The 18,253-nt window shown below is 40.1% G+C and overlaps 2 protein-coding genes across 2 annotated transcripts; one reads left to right on the top strand and one right to left on the bottom strand.

Annotated features, from left to right (window-relative positions):
* Nucleotides 1-3,387: 3,387 nt before the first annotated feature.
* On the bottom strand, nt 3,388-9,878 carry LOC137496555 (uncharacterized). The gene is made up of 9 exons (XM_068223892.2): nt 9,610-9,878; nt 7,902-8,618; nt 7,003-7,233; nt 6,717-6,814; nt 6,568-6,618; nt 5,882-6,263; nt 5,622-5,798; nt 5,285-5,414; nt 3,388-5,124 (listed from the first exon to the last, which is right to left on the bottom strand). Exons 1-8 carry the CDS (start codon nt 9,737-9,739, stop codon nt 5,296-5,298), a joined length of 1,905 nt encoding a protein of 634 aa, XP_068079993.1. The 5' UTR covers nt 9,740-9,878; the 3' UTR covers nt 3,388-5,124; nt 5,285-5,295.
* Nucleotides 9,879-12,367: 2,489 nt separating this feature from the next.
* Nucleotides 12,368-13,715, top strand: LOC141376301 (serine/threonine-protein kinase pim-2-like). The gene is made up of 5 exons (XM_073914450.1): nt 12,368-12,727; nt 12,846-12,928; nt 13,043-13,093; nt 13,161-13,480; nt 13,606-13,715. Exons 1-5 carry the CDS (start codon nt 12,451-12,453, stop codon nt 13,628-13,630), a joined length of 756 nt encoding a protein of 251 aa, XP_073770551.1. The 5' UTR covers nt 12,368-12,450; the 3' UTR covers nt 13,631-13,715.
* Nucleotides 13,716-18,253: the final 4,538 nt, after the last annotated feature.

Raw genomic sequence — 18,253 nt, 5'->3', positions numbered from 1 at the left:
TCTGTGTTGCTGACTTGTACCTGAAGGGCCCGTTGCTGGGACGAGGTGGATTCGGCTGTGTTTGCTGCGGTCCGCAGGTCTGATGGACTGCCAGTAAGAGATCTTCTTCACTCCTTCATTCAGACATGCTTTAGAAATGTTGCTGTCAGTAAATGTCATGTGTCTCCATCAGGCAGGTGTGATTTACTCTGCTTTTTCTGTCTGCAGGTGGACATCAAGTACGTGTCAAAGGACCGGACCCCCGAGACACTGAAAGTTGTATGTTTTGGTGTGAGTCTGTGGTGTTTGATTCAGTCCTTTATATAATGGAGGGTTTGTCCTGCAGGATGGTCAGGGTCGGCTGCCGCTGGAGGTGGCATGAAAGACCCACATCACTTCAGCTCCTGCCTGCCCCAGTGTCCTGCAGCTGCTGGACTGGTTTGACCGTCCCAGATGGTACGTCTTGATCCTGGAGCGTCCGGCTTCTTGCCAAGATCTCCAGAGCTTCTGTGAGGAGAATGGCTGTCTAACCACATGCCTAAATGACTGGCGTCCGATTGCTCTGACACCTATCTTCAGCAAGAGCTTTGAGAAGCTGATTAAAAAGCACATCTTCTCTGTCCTGCCCGCTCACACTGACCCTCTGCAATTTGCATACAGAAATAACCGCTCCACTGATGATGCAATTGCTTTCACTCTGCACACTGCTCTGTCTCACCTGAAAAACAAAAACAAATATTTGAGAATGCTGTTTGTGGACTACAGCTCAGCATTCAACACCATGGTGCCTGCCAAGCTGGTGGTGAAGCTCCAGGCTCTGGGTCTTCACAGCTCATTGTGCAACTGGATCCTGGACCTCCTGTCAGGCAGACGCCAGGAGGTCAGAATGAACAACATTACCTCATCCACACTGATCCTCAACACTGGTGCTCCACAGGGCTGTGTTCTCAGCCCACTCCTGTACTCCCTGTACACACATGACTGTACAGCCAAACACAGCTCCAACGTCATCGTTAAATTTGCTGATGACACAACGCTGGTGGGCCTAATCACAGATAATGATGAGACGGCCTGCAGAGAGGAGGCGCACACTCTGAAGCAGTGGTGTCAGGAAAACCACCTCTCACTCAACATCTGCAAAACCAAGGAGCTGGTGGTGTATTTTAGGAGAGAGAAGAGAATACACACCCCCATCACCGTCAACGTGACGCCAGTTCCTTTGTTTAATATGATACGCAATAGGCTTCCACATTTGTTGTGGGCTGCATGCTTCACTCTTTCATGTGTCGAGTATTTAGCAATTTATTTAGTTTTCTATTTAGAGCGGATTTTCTTTATTATAGTAGTCATAGTATTTCTTAATCAGTGTAAAGAATAACTGGATGTTTACAAAAACATTTTGATATTGGTAAAGGTGTCTGCAACTTTTGTGAAACACCAAATCACCGTCACTGTCAAAACTTGTTCATGACTGCATGCGGTACAGGTGAATTGGGTAGGCTAAATTGTCCGTAGCGTATGAGTGTGTGTGTGGATGTTTTCCAGAGATGGGTTGCGGCTGGAAGGGCATCCGCTGCGTAAAAACTTGCTGGATAAGTTGGCGGTTCATTCCGCTGTGGTGACCCCGGTTTAATAAAGGGACTAAGCCGACAAGAAAATGAATGAATGAATGACTTCTTCAGTTGTACTGCAGGTTTAACTGAACTTTATTGCATTATAGTCGCTGTTGTACTGTTCAGTTCACTGCAGTTATGTTTTGTTATTTGTTTTTGCAAATAAACTCTTAAAATTCTAATCAGAAAATCACTTCAATCCAAAACACATCCCAGAAAAAAGTACAAAATAGTCCTAAAGATGTTGAAGAACAAACCTCTTAGAACACAAGTGCAGTTCAGTTCTTACCACAGCACTGGCATATTAGACTACAGCAGCACAAGTGCAGTAAAGACAGAGTTTACTAGTTTTTACTCCAGATTACTGCATCTTATACTGCTGTTGACCTTTATTGAACTGTATTAGTATTGTGTTTATACTTTTATTACATTGCAATTGTGCAATTGTACATTATTTTACTGCAGTTATACTTCTATATACTGTTGTTGTACTGCAGTTATTTGTGTAAGGGTTTGTTTAAATGCTCCAGCATATATTAACTGAGAAATTAATATAAAAATGGTGAACTCATTTGTGCTGAGCACTGTATGACAATGGATCAGACTATATCTGAAGGATTTAGAATTAACATTTTAGTTCAAGTTTAATGCTTAATGTGGCTCAATGCATTGTTTTTTAAAGACCAAACCTAGTGTAGCCAGACATCTCTAGTTCATCTGACTCTGTGCTCTAGTGCTCCAGCAACCCCATCCAAGATTGTCAGATGTGCCAGTGGAAGCAAAACTCCAGCAATTGACAGAAGTGAAGAACAAACATTTGGAGAAACCAGACTCAGCCAGGGCAACAAACAGCAGCTTTCCACTGGCCGAATGAAATGAGCAGAGCTGCAGTTTGGCCATGAGAGAGCATCCATTGTTATTATTGCCAGTAAAATAATCATTTGAGATGTCTGTTTTAGATTTGCTCAGTAAAAATATAATTTATAGATATCTTTAATTACAATTTATACAGTTGAAGTCAGAATTATTAGCCCCCTTTGAATTTTTTTCTTCTTTTTAAAATATTTTTCAAATGATGTTTAACAGAGTAAGGGAATTTTCACAGTATGTCTGATAATATTTTTTCTTCTGGAGAAAGTCTTATCTGTTTTATTTCAGCTAGAATAAACACAGTTTTTAATTTTTTAAACACCATTTTAGAGACAAAATTATTAGCCCTTTTAAGCTACATTTTTTTCTCGATAGTCTAAAGAACAAACCATCGTTATACAGTACAATAACTTGCCTAATTACCCTAACCTGCCTAGCTAACCTAATTAACCTAGCTAAGCCTTTAAATGTCACTTTAAGCTGTATAAAAGTGTCTTGAAAAATATCTAGTCAAATATTATTTACTGTCATCATGGCAACGATAAATCAGTTATTAGAAATGAGTTATTAAAACTATTATGTTTAGAAATGTGTTGAAGAAATCTTCTCTCCGTTAAACAGAAATTGGGGGGAAAATAGACAAGCAGTCTAATTATTCAGGGGGGCTAATAATTCTGACTTCAACTGTATATATATTAATGGAATATGATCTTTACCTCTAATGATCTTCAGTAAAATCACTCATTTTGACTCATACAGTGTGTTTTTGGCTACTGCAAGACTGAAAAACTGCAAGTAACATTTGACTAAATATCTGTCAGTAGTGATGCACAAATAAACAAGGACGTATAAATCACTTCATTTATTTTGAGCACTATTGCTCTCCCTATTCCTTTACATTTAAATTGAGGACAGAAATGTGTTTAAAAGGTTTTATTGTTACTTCTAAAAGGTGCTGTAATGTAATTGACTGGTGTCTTGAGTTTCTTTCAATAATGATTGAACATGTTTCTCTTTTATCTGTTATTTTTGTAGATTTTGTCTTGATGTTGCTGGACAATGAAGAACAGACAGGAACTGGACAGCTTGTGATGGCAGAAACTGAGCAGAACAGCTGCTTCTACAAGCGACAGCCCAAATCACACTGACCATCATAAGACTGTTCTTCCAGGCCTGAACCCAGAGCTGCTTGTGTTCCCAGTGAGTTTCTATGTACTAAGTACTATGAGTTTCTTTCTTCTGTTATACACAAAAGAAGATGTTTTGAAAAATGCTGGAAACCTGTAACTATTGACTTCCATTGTGTTTGTTTTCCTACTGTGGACATCAATGGTTACAGGTTTTCAGATTTGTATCTTCTTCAGTGTTCAACAGAGGAAAGAACCTCATCGGTTTGGAAGCACGTGAGTAAATAGTTGAGGGAGAACTCTCTCTTTAATTGAGTAAGGAGTCATTTAGAAAACTCACAGAAATGATGATCAGAGCTTCAGTTTGATTCACAGGATTTTATTTGACTTATTAGCCAACAATACATAGAAGCAGTTCATCACAAAACAATTCAAAGAACAATTCATTACAAAACAATCATGAACACTTCATTATAAAACAATCAGTCTCTCTTATGACAGAACACCAGATTCATTAATGAGGTAGAAAATAGTTGAGCAGATCTTTGATGACACTTTAGAGGAGAAAACTGTGACAGCACTGGAGTTGAAGTTCAGTTCAGTTCAGTTCAGTGTGGTTTAATTGTCACTGCTGAAAGTCCAAACACTGAAGAGCAAATCCATCGATGCGCAGCTCCACAAGTCCCAACCAAGCAAGCCAGCGGCGACAGTGGCGAGGAACAAAACTTCACCAATTGACAAAAGTGAAGGAAAAAACCTCGAGAGAAACCAGGCTCGGTTGGGTACGACCATTTCTCCTGTGGCCAAAGGTCTTGTGCAGAGCTGCGGTCTAGGCACCATTCATTACCATTATTGTCATTAATTACTCAGCTCATGTCCTTAGTTCACATTCATGTTTAGTTCATATCAAGAACCCAAATTAAAACATTTGAGATGAAATCTGAGAGCTCTCTGACCCTCAAACCGCACGTCCAGAAGAGCGCAGTGCACTGTATGTGTGTCGCACTGCTGACGTTTAACCCAGAGGCCTGCGCGACTTCCTCTCATTTAAACAAAGCGTGGGCACATCTGAGGTAAACGTCAGCATTGGACACACACACAGTGCAGGACAGAGCTCTCATGGTGTGATGATTTGATTTCATCTCAAATATTTTCATTTGTTTCCTGAAGATGAGGAAAGGTGTCAGGGGTTTGAAGTGAAACTTCTTTAATTCAGAAAGAAAAACACAAAAATATTAAAACAAAAATAATGACTTCAGAAGTCCTGTACTGCACTGGATGTGTGTCGCACTGCTGACGGATAACCCAGAGGCCTGCGCGACTTCCTCTCATTTAAACAAAGCGTGGGCACATCTGAGGTAAACGTCAGCAGTGCGACACACACACAGTGCAGGACAGAGCTCTCATCAACACACTGACACTGAAAAGTAAGATCTGAGGGGTTTGGAATGACATGAGAGAGTAATTAATAACTTTAACAGTCTTGTGAAATTCTGGAAATGCTGCTGTTCTCCTCTTCGCTTCTTTAGTGTTTTCTAAAATGAAGAAAAGCAACACAAAGTTATTTAAGCAGTGATATGAAGGGCTGTCAAAGAAGACTTGTGACTCTAAAAAGAGCAGAAGAGGAAAGAACAGGAATAGCATGAAGGAAAGAAAGACTGAAGATGTAGTTTTGTGCTCGGTGTGTTCCTCTACCTCCTCTTGTCTCACTGCTGCACAGGATTTGGGCTCGTTGGATTGAACCACTGGTGCTCTTCAACCAGATGTAACTGCAGCCGGTTAACTGGATTACGGATGAAACACTGGGAAATCAGGTTCAGGCAATCTGAAAAGTGACACAGAGAGTGTGAAATATGTCTGCATACTCAAGATTCATGAACGTGTTTAAATCTCACTACATCAAATTACAAAACATCCACAATGAAATCACTTTAATATCTACAGTAACCATTATATTTAATCCTTTTTTACTCGTGACTGACATATTTTATTCTGTCACCGAGGCTGAGATTGTTCAGAAGAGTCTGCTTACCTCTAGATAACCTGGAGTGTATCTTAATGGAGCCAAACATTATTGATTGTCTGTTGTAAAAGGCCAATCGTCTATGCATTATTTCATACAGCACGAGGCCTATCGTCCACACGTATGCCGGGTAAGCATGGAATGCTCGACGCCTTAAGACCTCAGGTGGCGTGTACTGTCCAGCTCCTGTAAGAGAGACATTTTCAGAATTCAGTCATTTCATAAGACAATACTGAGACCAAAGAAACTAACACAAAACGGCCACTCACCTCGATATTGATTGCTTTTGAGGGGCTTGTGGGTAATTGGCTGAGCACAACCAAAGTCGATCAATTTAAGCTCTAATTGGGGTTGAGTCACCAGGATGTTCGCACTGTGTATGTCTCCATGGAAAACTCCACGCTCAGCGCAGAACTTAACAGCTCGAATGAACTGACGCATTAACCGGCGTGCTTGGTTTTCTTCAACCTCAAATGTATCTCTGAGGTACTGATACAAGGTCTTGCATGACTCTGCATACTCCAGAATGAGAATGACGTTTTTCTTATTCTCAATCCAGTTGTGGAATCTGATGATGTTTGGACATTGCGGAGCATTCTTCAACTTAAGCATCATTGCCACTTCCGCAAGCACAGGTTTGGAATGACCATCCTAGAAAAAAAAACAGATTTCAAAGATATTACCAGAGCAGAATGGCACAAAGTTCACGAAGTAAATAATCACTCAGCTCCATATTATGCTGAACACAAAAGAAGATATTTTGAAGAATGTTGATAAACCAGTAAGCAGTGACTTCATAAGTATTTTCTTTTTCTACAATGGAAGTCAGTAACTCTCTGTTTCCAACATATCTGCTATTGAGTTCAGTTTAAAGTGGTCCAGACAGGTACGGGACAAGTGAAGGATGAGCAAATGGTCAGCACATTTTCACTGTTGTGTGAATTATTCAACTTACAATGTTGAGATAGCGGTCCTGTTTAAGCTTCATGATACACTTCAGGGCAACCTGCGGAAAAACAACAACAAATTAAATTAAAGCCAACAAATGATTTATATTTAATAATCAAGAGGAAAATGTTGACAATGTAAAAAATAGTTCTCTACCTTTACTCTTTTACTACGCTTGTGAGATGCCACAAACACCTGGCCAAAAGCTCCTTCTCCAATCAAGTCTCCTACTTCAAAATCACACAGATCGTATCCTGAAACACAGAAAAAGAGCAGGGAGATTTACTGGGAGTGTCTGATATGAAACAGTTCAAATAAATGACTCCTATCCTTTGAATCTGGAATTATTGCAATGAGCTGAAAGCAGAAACTTCCATCAGAATTGCAGGAGTAAACTGATCACTGATTTATATAAATTATGAATTACAGAATGATAACTTACCACTAGAGGACCCAGACGCCTCTTTAGGCTCCTTAGCAACGTGGCCTGGCAGACATACTGACTCAGGGTCAGCTTTATCTTCCAGCTCTGGCTCGGGCTCTGGCTCAGGTTGTGGTGTAAGATGCTGGACTACATCCGTGTCACAGCACAGGAAAGGGCGCGTTACAGCCTTCCATACTCTCTTGAAGAAAGCAGAGACTCTTTTCCCTTTCCTTCCTTTCTTGGGTTTTTCTAAAATGAAGAAAACAAACAGAAACATCTCCATGAACAGAGCTGCAGCTACAGCGCTCAGCATATTCATATATGCAGTACACCCCATTTAGAAAATGAATGTTTTTATCTATTTCTCAGTGAATCTGGGTAATATATATTGGTGCATTTGAACAAAACAGATTTATCAAACAGATTCATTTATTAAAATAATAATTTAGTCACAGAACATCTTTAGAAATGGAAAGATAATACAATTAATATCATGCCAAATATTGCAAAATTTACCAACTACAACATTTCAACAAAATTGTCAATATTTTTTGTTTCTCTTTGACTTTTGCTAATTTAGAAAATTTAATTGAATATTTTCCCTGAACATATACATTTGGGCTACTCATTTTTGAACCATTATTTAGTTATTTTGTTAGATAAGCTCCAGATTTGGCTTCAGTTCTGACTAAACTAATGTACATGCACAAATATAATATTATAAAGCCTCCTATAGAAAATCTGAATTTAAATGAGAGATTTGTGGGGGGTGCACTCATATATGTTTAGCACTGTATTAATTAATACACAACCAACAGTACAGCAAATGACACTTTCGGATTTATAAGCTAAAAACAACAAAGCATAAAAAAAAACAGACGGCAGAAATAAAATGAACCGAATTCAGGATGACTCACCATCAGTCCCATCAATATCAGAGGGGTCTTGAACAGACGGAGGCGACTCAGGACAGGCCGAATCTGCATCCGTCATGTTCTTAATATTAGATGGGCCATGGACACTGATCTGGCCTGGCAGACACACTAGCTCAGTGTCAACATGACCTGTGAGGGCCGTTAAGGACTCAAGACGGGCCGGATCTGCTGTTTGCTTGATCCTGGAGGGGCCCGGAACACTCAACAGCTGAGGGTCTTTACAGACCTGGACTGGCGGACACATCTGCTCAGGGTCAACATGATCTGCGACGGTCGTTGGCTTGATCCTGGATGGTCCTGGAACAGCCAATGACTCCAAACTATCGCAGACCTGGACTGGCAGACACATCTGCTCAGGTTCAACATGACCTGTGAGGGCCGTTAAGGACTCAGGACCGACCGGATCTGCATTCGGCACATCTGCTGTTTGCTTGATGCTGGAGGGGCCCGGAACACTCAACGGCTGAAGATCTTCACAGACCTGGCCTGGCAGCCACACCGGCTCAAGGTCTGCATGTGCTGCGACGGTCCTGGAGGGACCTGGAACAGGCAGATGCTCGAAATCATCTTTATCCGACTGTGGTTTAAAGGAAACCACTCTGTTCCGGCCACAGCAAAGGAAAGGGCGCTTCACAGCCTTCCATGCTCTCTTGAAGAAAGCAGAGGCTTTATTCCCTTTCCTCCTTTTCTCTGGATTTTCTGAAATAAAGGAAATGAACAGGGAAATATTAGAAAACTCTTTAACCACAGGTTCAAAATAGACAAACTGCTGTAAATTAGACATATAAAAGACAATCACACAAAACAAACAACAATAATAAATGTACAATTATAATAGAAAATGTTTGAAAACTGAAATTAATTATGTGGAATTGAAAATCATTTCTATGATGTAAAATGACAAACACAAGCTGACAAATAGTCGATAAGTCATAAGTCCATATTAGACATCAGGAAAAATCCTAAAAGCAACTATTTAACAAAATTAAACATCTCACCCCTGCTCACACAAAATGCAAACTATTATAAGAACTGACTTTGAGTCAATAATCTGAGCTTTGCCAGTTATAGTTTGAGCTATTTAACAATCACCATCACAATGATTAATCAAATTTATGTAGCATTTTATTTGTTTGTCAGTGGGTGCTACATCTACATTGTTCCTGAAGCACCACTTCTCCACCACAAAAAAACTAAAAAACCTAAATCAACATTTTTCAGCTTTTCATTAGCAATCGTCAAACTTAAAGTGAACAATTTCTCTCGCTCTGGAGCTTCAGGTAAGAAATCTGTGAGTAAATTATAACTTTAAACATTTAACAATCAGTCTTAGAAATCCAAATGAAAACAGAAGTCTTGCTCCAGAACTTCAGTTACAGAAACAGAGCTGTAGACATTTATTAATATGGAGGTGAAGTTGGTTTTATATTTGCACATTACTTCATTTAACAGTCTATATATATTGTTACCAGTAAGAGATTGTATACTTAATCACAAAAAATTCACAAAACCATAACTACACAAAAAAATCACATTACAATGAAGAGACGTTGCATATTTGCCTCTCAGGTCGGTACACTAATAACTTTACATGGCGATATATTAATATTATTTTACTTTTTACTTCATAATTTACTGTATTATTAAATAATACGTGGAAATACACCGTTTTTGTAAACTCTCATCTCACCTGTTGGGCTTCTCATCACGGTAGAAGGTGAAGGAGAAGCCATCGTGTCACTTCGATGATTTTCGTTGACAAACTCAGTCGTGATCGTATTAACTCGATTAAAAAACGCAGCTGACGTGTTATTTGCCATTTGAGATGCAAAACAAGTCGCTAAAGTCGTTAAATCACTGTTCACTGTACTCGTTCGTTTGTCACTCTGAGGAATTTCTGAATTCTGTCCAGTGACGTAACGGCAATTGAATTCGTTCTATTTATTCGTCATCAGTGGTGGGGGGGGGCGCACTGGCGCAGGCCGCGGGGTGAACCAAGATGGCGGTCAAGTTCGTTGAGCGTGTTATAAATTCTGTCTGCATATAAAAACAACCTAAACCCATCGCAATCTGTTGGTTGAGAGACGAGGCGACTTTTGCAGAGCATTTCTGTGCTAATCCTGAGATTTCTGAAGCCGTTGGAGGATTTCCGAGAGGAGACTAATTATGAAGAGCACAACTTCATTAATCAGTTTTTATTTCAGTTCTTGTTTTCTGATTGTTTCATTTTCACTTCGTTTTTTTCTTTCATTTACAGTTTTATTTATTTACTTTGTTTTACATTTATTTTCATACTTTATTTGTATTTCCTTGTTTTATTGCAGGTTGGAGGAGATTGTCCATGTGCCACATAGTTGAAGAAAGAGGAGGTGAGTGTTTTTAATTTGTCATTAGTTTGTCATTGGTATGTCACTGTTTAATGCTGTACGATGTTTGACTAATTATGAAAAGATCACAGAAGTTAACATGTAACAAAAAAGATTTATTGAAAATAGATATTGATGTATGTTTATATCTAAACCATTATAATGATGAAAAACTGCTGAGTTGCTCAATAAAAACTGCAAGTCCCAATAGAAAGAGTGAAAAAAGTGACCAGTGAAAGTGTTTGTTGTGTGATTTATCTTTTAGCTTCAAACCACTTCAGAGTCAGCACCCTAGCATTTTAGAAATAAACTGCAGGACAAAAAGCGTGCGTGTGTGTGTGTGTGTGTGTGTGTGTGTGTGTGTGTGTGTGTGTGTGTGTGTGTACATACAGTTAAAGTCAGAATTATTAAACCCCCTGAATTATTAGCTCCTATTTATTTTTTTCCCCAATTTCTCTTTACCATATTAAAGATTTCTTTTAACTAGGCAGGTTAGGGTAATTAGGCAAGTTTTTGTATAATGATTGTTTGTTCTGTAAATTATCGAAAAAAAAAATTTGACCTTAAAAGTGGATTTAAAAAAATTTTAAACGGCTTTTATTCTAGCCTAAATAAAACAAATAAGACTTTCTCCAGAAGAAATAATATTATCAGACATACTGTGGAATTTCCTTGCTCTGTTAAACATCATTTGGGAAATATTTTAAAAAAGAAAAAAATTCAAAGGGGGCTAATAATTCTGACTTCATCTGACTAAATGTAAATGTAAATATATACTGTGAATATATTTTAATAATATATATAAATAAAACAGTTTTTTCCTCTGGAGAAAGTCTTTGTTTTATTTCAGCCAGAATAAAAGCAGATTTAAATTTTTAAAAAACATTTTAAGGTTAAAATTATTAGCCCCTTTTAGCTTTTTTTTTTTTGATAGTCTACAGAACAAACCATCGTTATACAATAACTTACTTAATTACCCTAACCTGCCTAGTTAACAGGTAGTTCTAATTAATTAGTTAGTTCTCAGGGGGGCTAATATTTAGTGGTAGTAGATAGACTTCAACTGTGTGTGTGTGTGTGTGTGTGATATATATATATATATATATATATATATATATATATATATATATTATATATATATACACACACACACACACACAGTAGGTTTTAGTAAAGTATAAGTACATTTTACTATTTAAAGGAACGTTTATCTTCCTAATGTACAACATTTTTTTTTTATTTGTTTGTCAGTGGGTGCTACATCTACATCTACATTCTTCCTCAAGCACCACTTCTCCACCACAAAAAAAACTAATGAAACTAAATCAACATTTTTCAGCTTTCCAGTATCAATTGTCAAACTCAAAGAGAAATGAAAGCTTTAGCGAAGGTTCTACCAGGAAGACTGAGATGTCATGTCATTCATAATAGATATCTCGTCAGCCTATAACAACCAAGCAAGCCAGCCATGTATTTAAGCTCATCTAAATAGTCTGTTTTGCTGTATTCAGGTGACGTTGCGGAAGTTTCCCTCCATCCTCCCCATCACCACCACCACCACCAGGTCGGCCTCGTCTCCACTCAGGGGGTTGGCTTCGCCCTGCCTTCATCTTCAGGCAGGATCTGCCAGCTCATCCAGAGTTCTGCACTATAGACGGGGCTTACGCCAAAGAACTTTATGAAAGGACCGTAACGAACTCTCATTCATGCAAAGAATTCACAATAAATGTTCAAACGTTTATCTGCCTCCTAGAGTCTTTCTGGTAGAACAATTTTTCTCGCTCTGGAGCTTCTGTTAAGAAATCTATGAGTAAATTATAACTTTAAACATTTAACAACAATTTTTCATATGAACTGAGTAATTTCTGTTTGTGAATTGGCAGTCGTTTCACAGGAAATTGTTATTGGAACAGGCCCTTTCTTAACAAGCTCAGAGTGCTCATCATCTGACGAGTGTTTTGGTGAGACAGCAGGAGGAAGCTGCGTTTCGTTGTTTGTCATATTTATACCTTTTTTTTCTAAATGTTCTCAATTCTTACTCCTGCACGCTTCACCTGCCTCTACTCTGATTTCTGGCAGACTGGTGTCACTAAAATCTCTGTGATTGTGAACAACAGCAAGAAAATAAAAAACGGTCCATTTGAAATAATCCTTCTGAAAGTGTGATGAAAGTGAGCAGTAAAAGTGTTTTTTTGTTTGTGATTTTATATTTAACCTCAAGCCATTCCAGACCCAGGAGTGCTGCTTTCACCCAGACAGCAGCTCTGGACACAGACACACAGGACGGCACCGCTGAGCTTCCTGGATATTTGGCTCCTCTGTCTTCACATTTGGCTGATTCTGCATCCACAGACCAGAGGAACAGCAAGAGAAAAAGGCAAAGCAGCAGCCAGCAAACACCGTCCACCTCTTCCCGGAGACCGGCCAAACGCTCTCGCAGAGGTCAGCACAGCTCAAATCTTCCAGATCTTCTGGCTCAGTTAGGAAATGATTTGTCATTGAAGACACTGCAGCATGTTTTCTCTTCTCTCTTCATTTCTTGTGCTCTTCTGTGTCGCAGACTTGTACCTGAAGGGCCCGTTGCTGGGGCGAGGTGGATTCGGCTCTGGGTTTGCTGGGGTCCGCAGGTCTGATGGACTGCCAGTAAGAGATCTTCTTCCCTCCTTCATTCAGACATACTTTAGAAATGTTGCTGTCAGTAAATGTCATGTGTCTCCATCAGGCAGGTGTGATTTACTCTGCTTTTTCTGTCTGCAGGTGGACATCAAGTACATGTCGAAGGACCGGACCCCCGAGACACTGAAAGTTGTATGTTTTGGTGTGAATCTGTGGTGTTTGATTCAGTCCTGGATATAATGGAGGGTTTGTCCTGCAGGACGGTCAGGGTCGGCTGCCGCTGGAGGTGGCATTAAAGACCCACATCACTTTAGCTCCTGCCTGCCCCAGTGTCCTGCAGCTGCTGGACTGGTTTGACAGTCCCAGACGGTACGTCCTGATCCTGGAGCGTCTGGCTCCTTGCCAAGATCTCCAGAGCTTCTGTGAGGAGAACGGCTGTCTGGACGAGCGTCTGGTCAAGGAACTGCACCAGGACGTCAAGCCAGAGAACCTGCTGATCTCCAGAGTCCCAGGACATCAAGCTGCTGGACTTCGGCTGTGGAGATCTGCTGAAGCGCTCGGCCTACAAATACTTTGCAGGTGGGTTTGAGTTACAGAAGGAAACGTTCTGTTGATGTTTGTGAACGTCTGCTGATCAACTTAAGGGAATTTGTCTGTACTGGAGCATTTGGAGCAGATGTTTGTGGTCTTCTTGTGTCTCTCAGGCACTCCTGCATTCGCTCCTCCTGAGTGGTTTCGCAGACGTCGCTACAATGCCACTCCAGCTACAGTCAGGTCAGTAGGAGTGACGCTCTACAACATCCTGTGTGACCGTTTCCCCTTCAGAGGCGCATAGAGGGTCACGTCCAGAAGCAGACTGACCTTTCCTAGGAGCTTGTCAACAGGTAAGAGATTCAGACACATTCAGAGATGGCGTGGCGAGCGAGCAGAAGTGTGTTGTTGTGTGTTTCTGAAGACAAGGTTGTGTGTAATAGAGTGCCGTCAGCTGATTCGCTGGTGTCTCAGTGCAGCGCCGACTGATCGGCCCAGTTTAGATGATCTTGAGCGCCTTCCCTGGTTACACTGAACAGGTGGCCACAGACATTACACTGATCTGAGTCCAGCAGTCTTGGTTCGGCTTGTATTGTCAGGTTCAGTGTAGAAAAACGCTTTCAATGACTTGTAGAAGGAGAGCAGGAGTGGCAGAGGAACTGAGGAGAACAGATCCTGATCCTGAACTTCCTCTGCTTCATCTGTGAGGCTCTGTGTGAAGCTGAAGGAGCTAAAGACACACACACACACACACACACACACACACACACACACACACACCAGCTCAGAGATTAGATTGGATCAGGTCAGTTCAAGCTAAGATAATATTAATAGTATGTACTGAATTTTTTTTAATTTCTTACAGTTGTAGTTTTATACACTTGGGAAAATAGTAAATATTTATTTTAACTCTATATAAAGTAAAAAATATATTATTGCAGTCAAAATTAGTGCATTAACGCATGCGATTTAATATATTAAAATGTGTCAAAATAATTAACGTAATTAACGCAGTTGCAGTTTTTTTTTACTTCCTGTTGTGGTGGACGTGTTCAACATGCAAAGAAATATGGATAAGACCAAGGAAGCACTTTTGAAGGCAAGTTTCAGTATAAAACAATTCATATCACAACACCAGGCTCTCCAGAGCGATCATGCGTGTTGAATCTGAAGGGAGTCGCTTCGGTGGGTTGTCTGTCTGTGTGTGTGTGTGTCTGTGTCAGGGGTTAAGCGAGTGACATATCCGAGTAGGGGCGTGTGCACACGAGACGTACCTGAAGAGCAGTGGGGGTGAGTTGCGCTCGACATACCTGAAGAGCCAGGAGGGATGCGGTGGAGAGGGGTGTGCAATGTATTTAAGGACCGGGCGGGAGACGCGCGATTTCTGGGACATTATCATTTATTTGTGGGCATCCGGGAGTCTCTATGCATTTGCGGGATACTCCTGCAACTTCCAGGACACTTGGGATGTCTGGACTGGACTGTCTTAGCAACTGGATGAATGTCCAGGAGGACTGAGCAAAATTGTTTATACTTTATAATTAATGTTCTCAATTCACAGCAATACAACTTTACAATGAGTACAATTGCTTGTATTCAATACTTTATTATTATTATTATTATTATTATAATTTTCCATAATCCAACCTGGAAATAATTTTTTTCTTTATTGACATTGATTGTTTTGAAATTCAAATGGCATTACATGCTTGTGTTTTTATTTCTGCAATATAAATATGGCTGTCAAGCCAGGATCTTGATGGTTTATTGTGGGTATGTTGATTGCATGAAGAAATCTGTGTTATAAGTTAAACAAAAATTTCTAATAAACAATTATATTTTGAATTTAAATAGTTTTTGTCTTGCGTTTACATAAATTTTACATTTGAATAGCCAAAATTACAAGTTTTAGTCTTTTAAATGCGATTAATCGCAATTAATTTTCCAAATAAAAAGTGTAATCAATTAGTTAATTTTTTGAATCAATTGACAGCACTAATATATATATATATATATATATATATATATATATATATATATATATATATATATATATATATTCTTGTCGGCTTAGTCCCTTTATTAATCCGGGGTCGCCACAGCGGAATTAACCGCCAACTTATCCAGTAAGTTTTTACGCAGCGGATGCCCTTCCAGCCGCAACCCATCTCTGGGAAACATCCACACACACACTCATACACTATGGACAATTTAGCCTACCCAATTTACCTGTACCACATGTCTTTGGACTGTGGGGGAAACCCAAGCACCCGGAGGAAACCCACGCGAAGGTAGGGAGAACATGCAAACTCCACACAGAAACGCCAACTGAGCCGAGGTTCGAACCAGCGACTTTCTTGCTGTGAGGTGACAGCACTACCCACTGCCTTGCCATATATATATATATATATATATATATATATATATATATATATATATATATATATATATATATATATATATATATATATATATATATATATTTATATATATATATAGTACAATTTGTGTTTTATAATAGACATGCACAAAATGTGAATTTTTTAAAAACCAATAATACATTTATGCAGTCATGAACAAGTTTTGACAGTGACGGTGATTTGGTGTTTCCCAAAAGTTGCAGACACCTTTACCAATATCAAAATGCTTTTGTAAACATCCAGTTATTCTTTACACCGATTAAGAAATACTATACACCGATTAAGAAATATAATACAGCGTTGTGTCATCAGCAAATTTAACGATGACGTTGGAGCTGTGTTTGGCTGTACAGTCATGTGTGTACAGGGAGTACAGGAGTGGGCTGAGAACACAGCCCTGTGGAGCACCAGTGTTGAGGATCAGTGTTGATGAGGTAATGATGTTCATTCTGACCTCCTGGCGTCTGCCTGACAGGAGGTCCAGGATCCAGTTGCACAATGAGCTGTGAAGACCCAGAGCCTGGAGCTACACCACCAGCTTGGCAGGCACCATGGTGTTGAATGCTGAGCTGTAGTCCACAAACAGCATTCTCAAATATGTGCTTTTGTTTTCCAGGTGAGACAGAGCAGTGTGCAGAGAGAAAGCAATTGCATCATCAGTGGAGCGGTTATTTCTGTAAGCAAAGTGAAGAGGGTCAGTGTGAGCGGGCAGGATAGAGCAGATGTGCTTTTTAATCAGCTTCTCAAAGCACTTGCTGAAGATTGGTGTCAGAGCAATCGGACGCCAGTCATTTAAGCATGTGGCTTTAGCTGATTTCGGTATGGGCACAATAGTAGCTGTCTTAAAGCATGTGGGAACCAATGACAGAGAAAACGAGAGGTTAAAGATGTCCATGAAAACTCCCGCTAGCTGTTGTGCGCGTGCTTTAAGTACACGTCCAGAAATGCCATCTGGGCCCGTCGCTTTTCGGATGTTCACGTGACGGAAAGATCTAGTTACGCCCGTGACAGAAACAGAGAGCGTGCTGGCAGTTTTGGTTTCGGCCGCGGCTGTCCTGGGCTTCAAAGCGGGCGTAGAATTAGTTGAGCTCGTCCGGGAGACACGCGGCAATGTTTACGGATTTGTTACCTTTAAAGTCCGTGATGTAATTAAGTCCCTGCCACATGCTCCTTGCGTTATTGGTGTTAGGGTGCTTTCACATCTGTAGTCCGCTTCATTTGGTCCGGACCAAGGGTAATAAATGATATATTGTTGCATCTTCTGCCGTCTTTGGGTCGTTTTCACACCACACTGCTGGCTTTGGTTTGAACCAGTTGAAACTAACCAAAATGCAGTCATCTGACAAAATCCACATCTCTCATTGGCCAGATGTTGTTGAACATATTTCCTAAACTGCTTATTGATTGGTCAGAATTCACATGCGGGAAAATGCCAATGAACTCCCGCAGGTAAACAAAACCTTTTACTCTAGAGGGACGACTGCGCTGGCTGATTGTATCCCTGCTTTAGACAAACTATACATTACGAAAATGAAGTGCGGCCGCGGCTGGAAAACAGTGTTTAATGCATCGCTCGTCACTTCAGGAGGAGGCGTGAATTAATTTAGCTAAACTGCGACATGGTCATCTTGTGGAAATATTACCAAAGATCCATCAGGTAATGTTTTCCCCTCTCCTTCTCTCTCTCTCTGTTGGTAAAGTGCTGTCAACAAATATTTTTCCTCCACATCCCATAATGCACAGCGCATCGGCCTAAGGCAGCGGAATTAGTCCAAAAGGTGCAGTACTTTTTTGCGGTTGGGTCTGTTTTAGTACGAATCATATTCTCACCACAAACAAACCGCTCCAGTGTTCGTTTGAAAGCGTACCAAGACCACCTTTTCAAGCAGGTACGCTTATTTGGTCCGCTTTTGGTGCGCACTCGAGTACGATTGCTGCAGTCACACCTGCACAAACGAATTGTACCAAAAGGGGAAAGAACTCTAGTGCGATTCAATCGAACTAAATAAGGCAGATGTGAAAGCACCCTTAAATTGACCCTCTACCTTGTCTCTGTATTGACGTTTTGCTGCTTTGATGGTTTTCCTGAGGTTGTAATTTGCTTGTTTTTGTTCCTCAGCATTTCTGGATTTATAAGCGGAAGCTCGCACTGATAGGGCTGTTCGAACTTCACCATTGATCCATGGTTTTTGGTTGGGGTAGATACAAACAGTTTTTGTTGGGACCATGTCTTCTATGCAATTCCTAATGAGGCACATGACTAGTGTTCACGAAGATGGTAAACAGACTCTTCCAGTTAAAGAAGAACTGAAAACATCTTGGAATAATGAGTTTACTGTGCAAATAATTGTAGTTTTAGGTGGATTGCTGATGTAGATGCCAAGAAAACAAGACAGACAAC

Source organism: Danio rerio, chromosome 10 (assembly GCF_049306965.1).
Source record: "Danio rerio strain Tuebingen ecotype United States chromosome 10, GRCz12tu, whole genome shotgun sequence".
Classification (NCBI taxonomy): domain Eukaryota; kingdom Metazoa; phylum Chordata; class Actinopteri; order Cypriniformes; family Danionidae; genus Danio; species Danio rerio.
This window is presented reverse-complemented; position numbering and strand designations above follow the sequence as displayed.

Coding starts and splice junctions, on each gene's coding strand:
- LOC137496555 (XM_068223892.2), bottom strand. CDS start 9,739: ATGGCAAATAACACGTCAGCTGCGTTTTTTAATCGAGTTAATACGATC. Junction 6,619..6,716: donor AGCGTAGTAAAAGAGTAAAG/GTAGAGAACTAT, acceptor GTTTTTCCGCAG/GTTGCCCTGAAGTGTATCAT. Junction 5,799..5,881: donor CAAAAGCAATCAATATCGAG/GTGAGTGGCCGT, acceptor TCTCTCTTACAG/GAGCTGGACAGTACACGCCA.
- LOC141376301 (XM_073914450.1), top strand. CDS start 12,451: ATGAAAGTGAGCAGTAAAAGTGTTTTTTTGTTTGTGATTTTATATTTA. Junction 12,728..12,845: donor GGCCAAACGCTCTCGCAGAG/GTCAGCACAGCT, acceptor TCTGTGTCGCAG/ACTTGTACCTGAAGGGCCCG. Junction 13,094..13,160: donor CCCCCGAGACACTGAAAGTT/GTATGTTTTGGT, acceptor TTTGTCCTGCAG/GACGGTCAGGGTCGGCTGCC.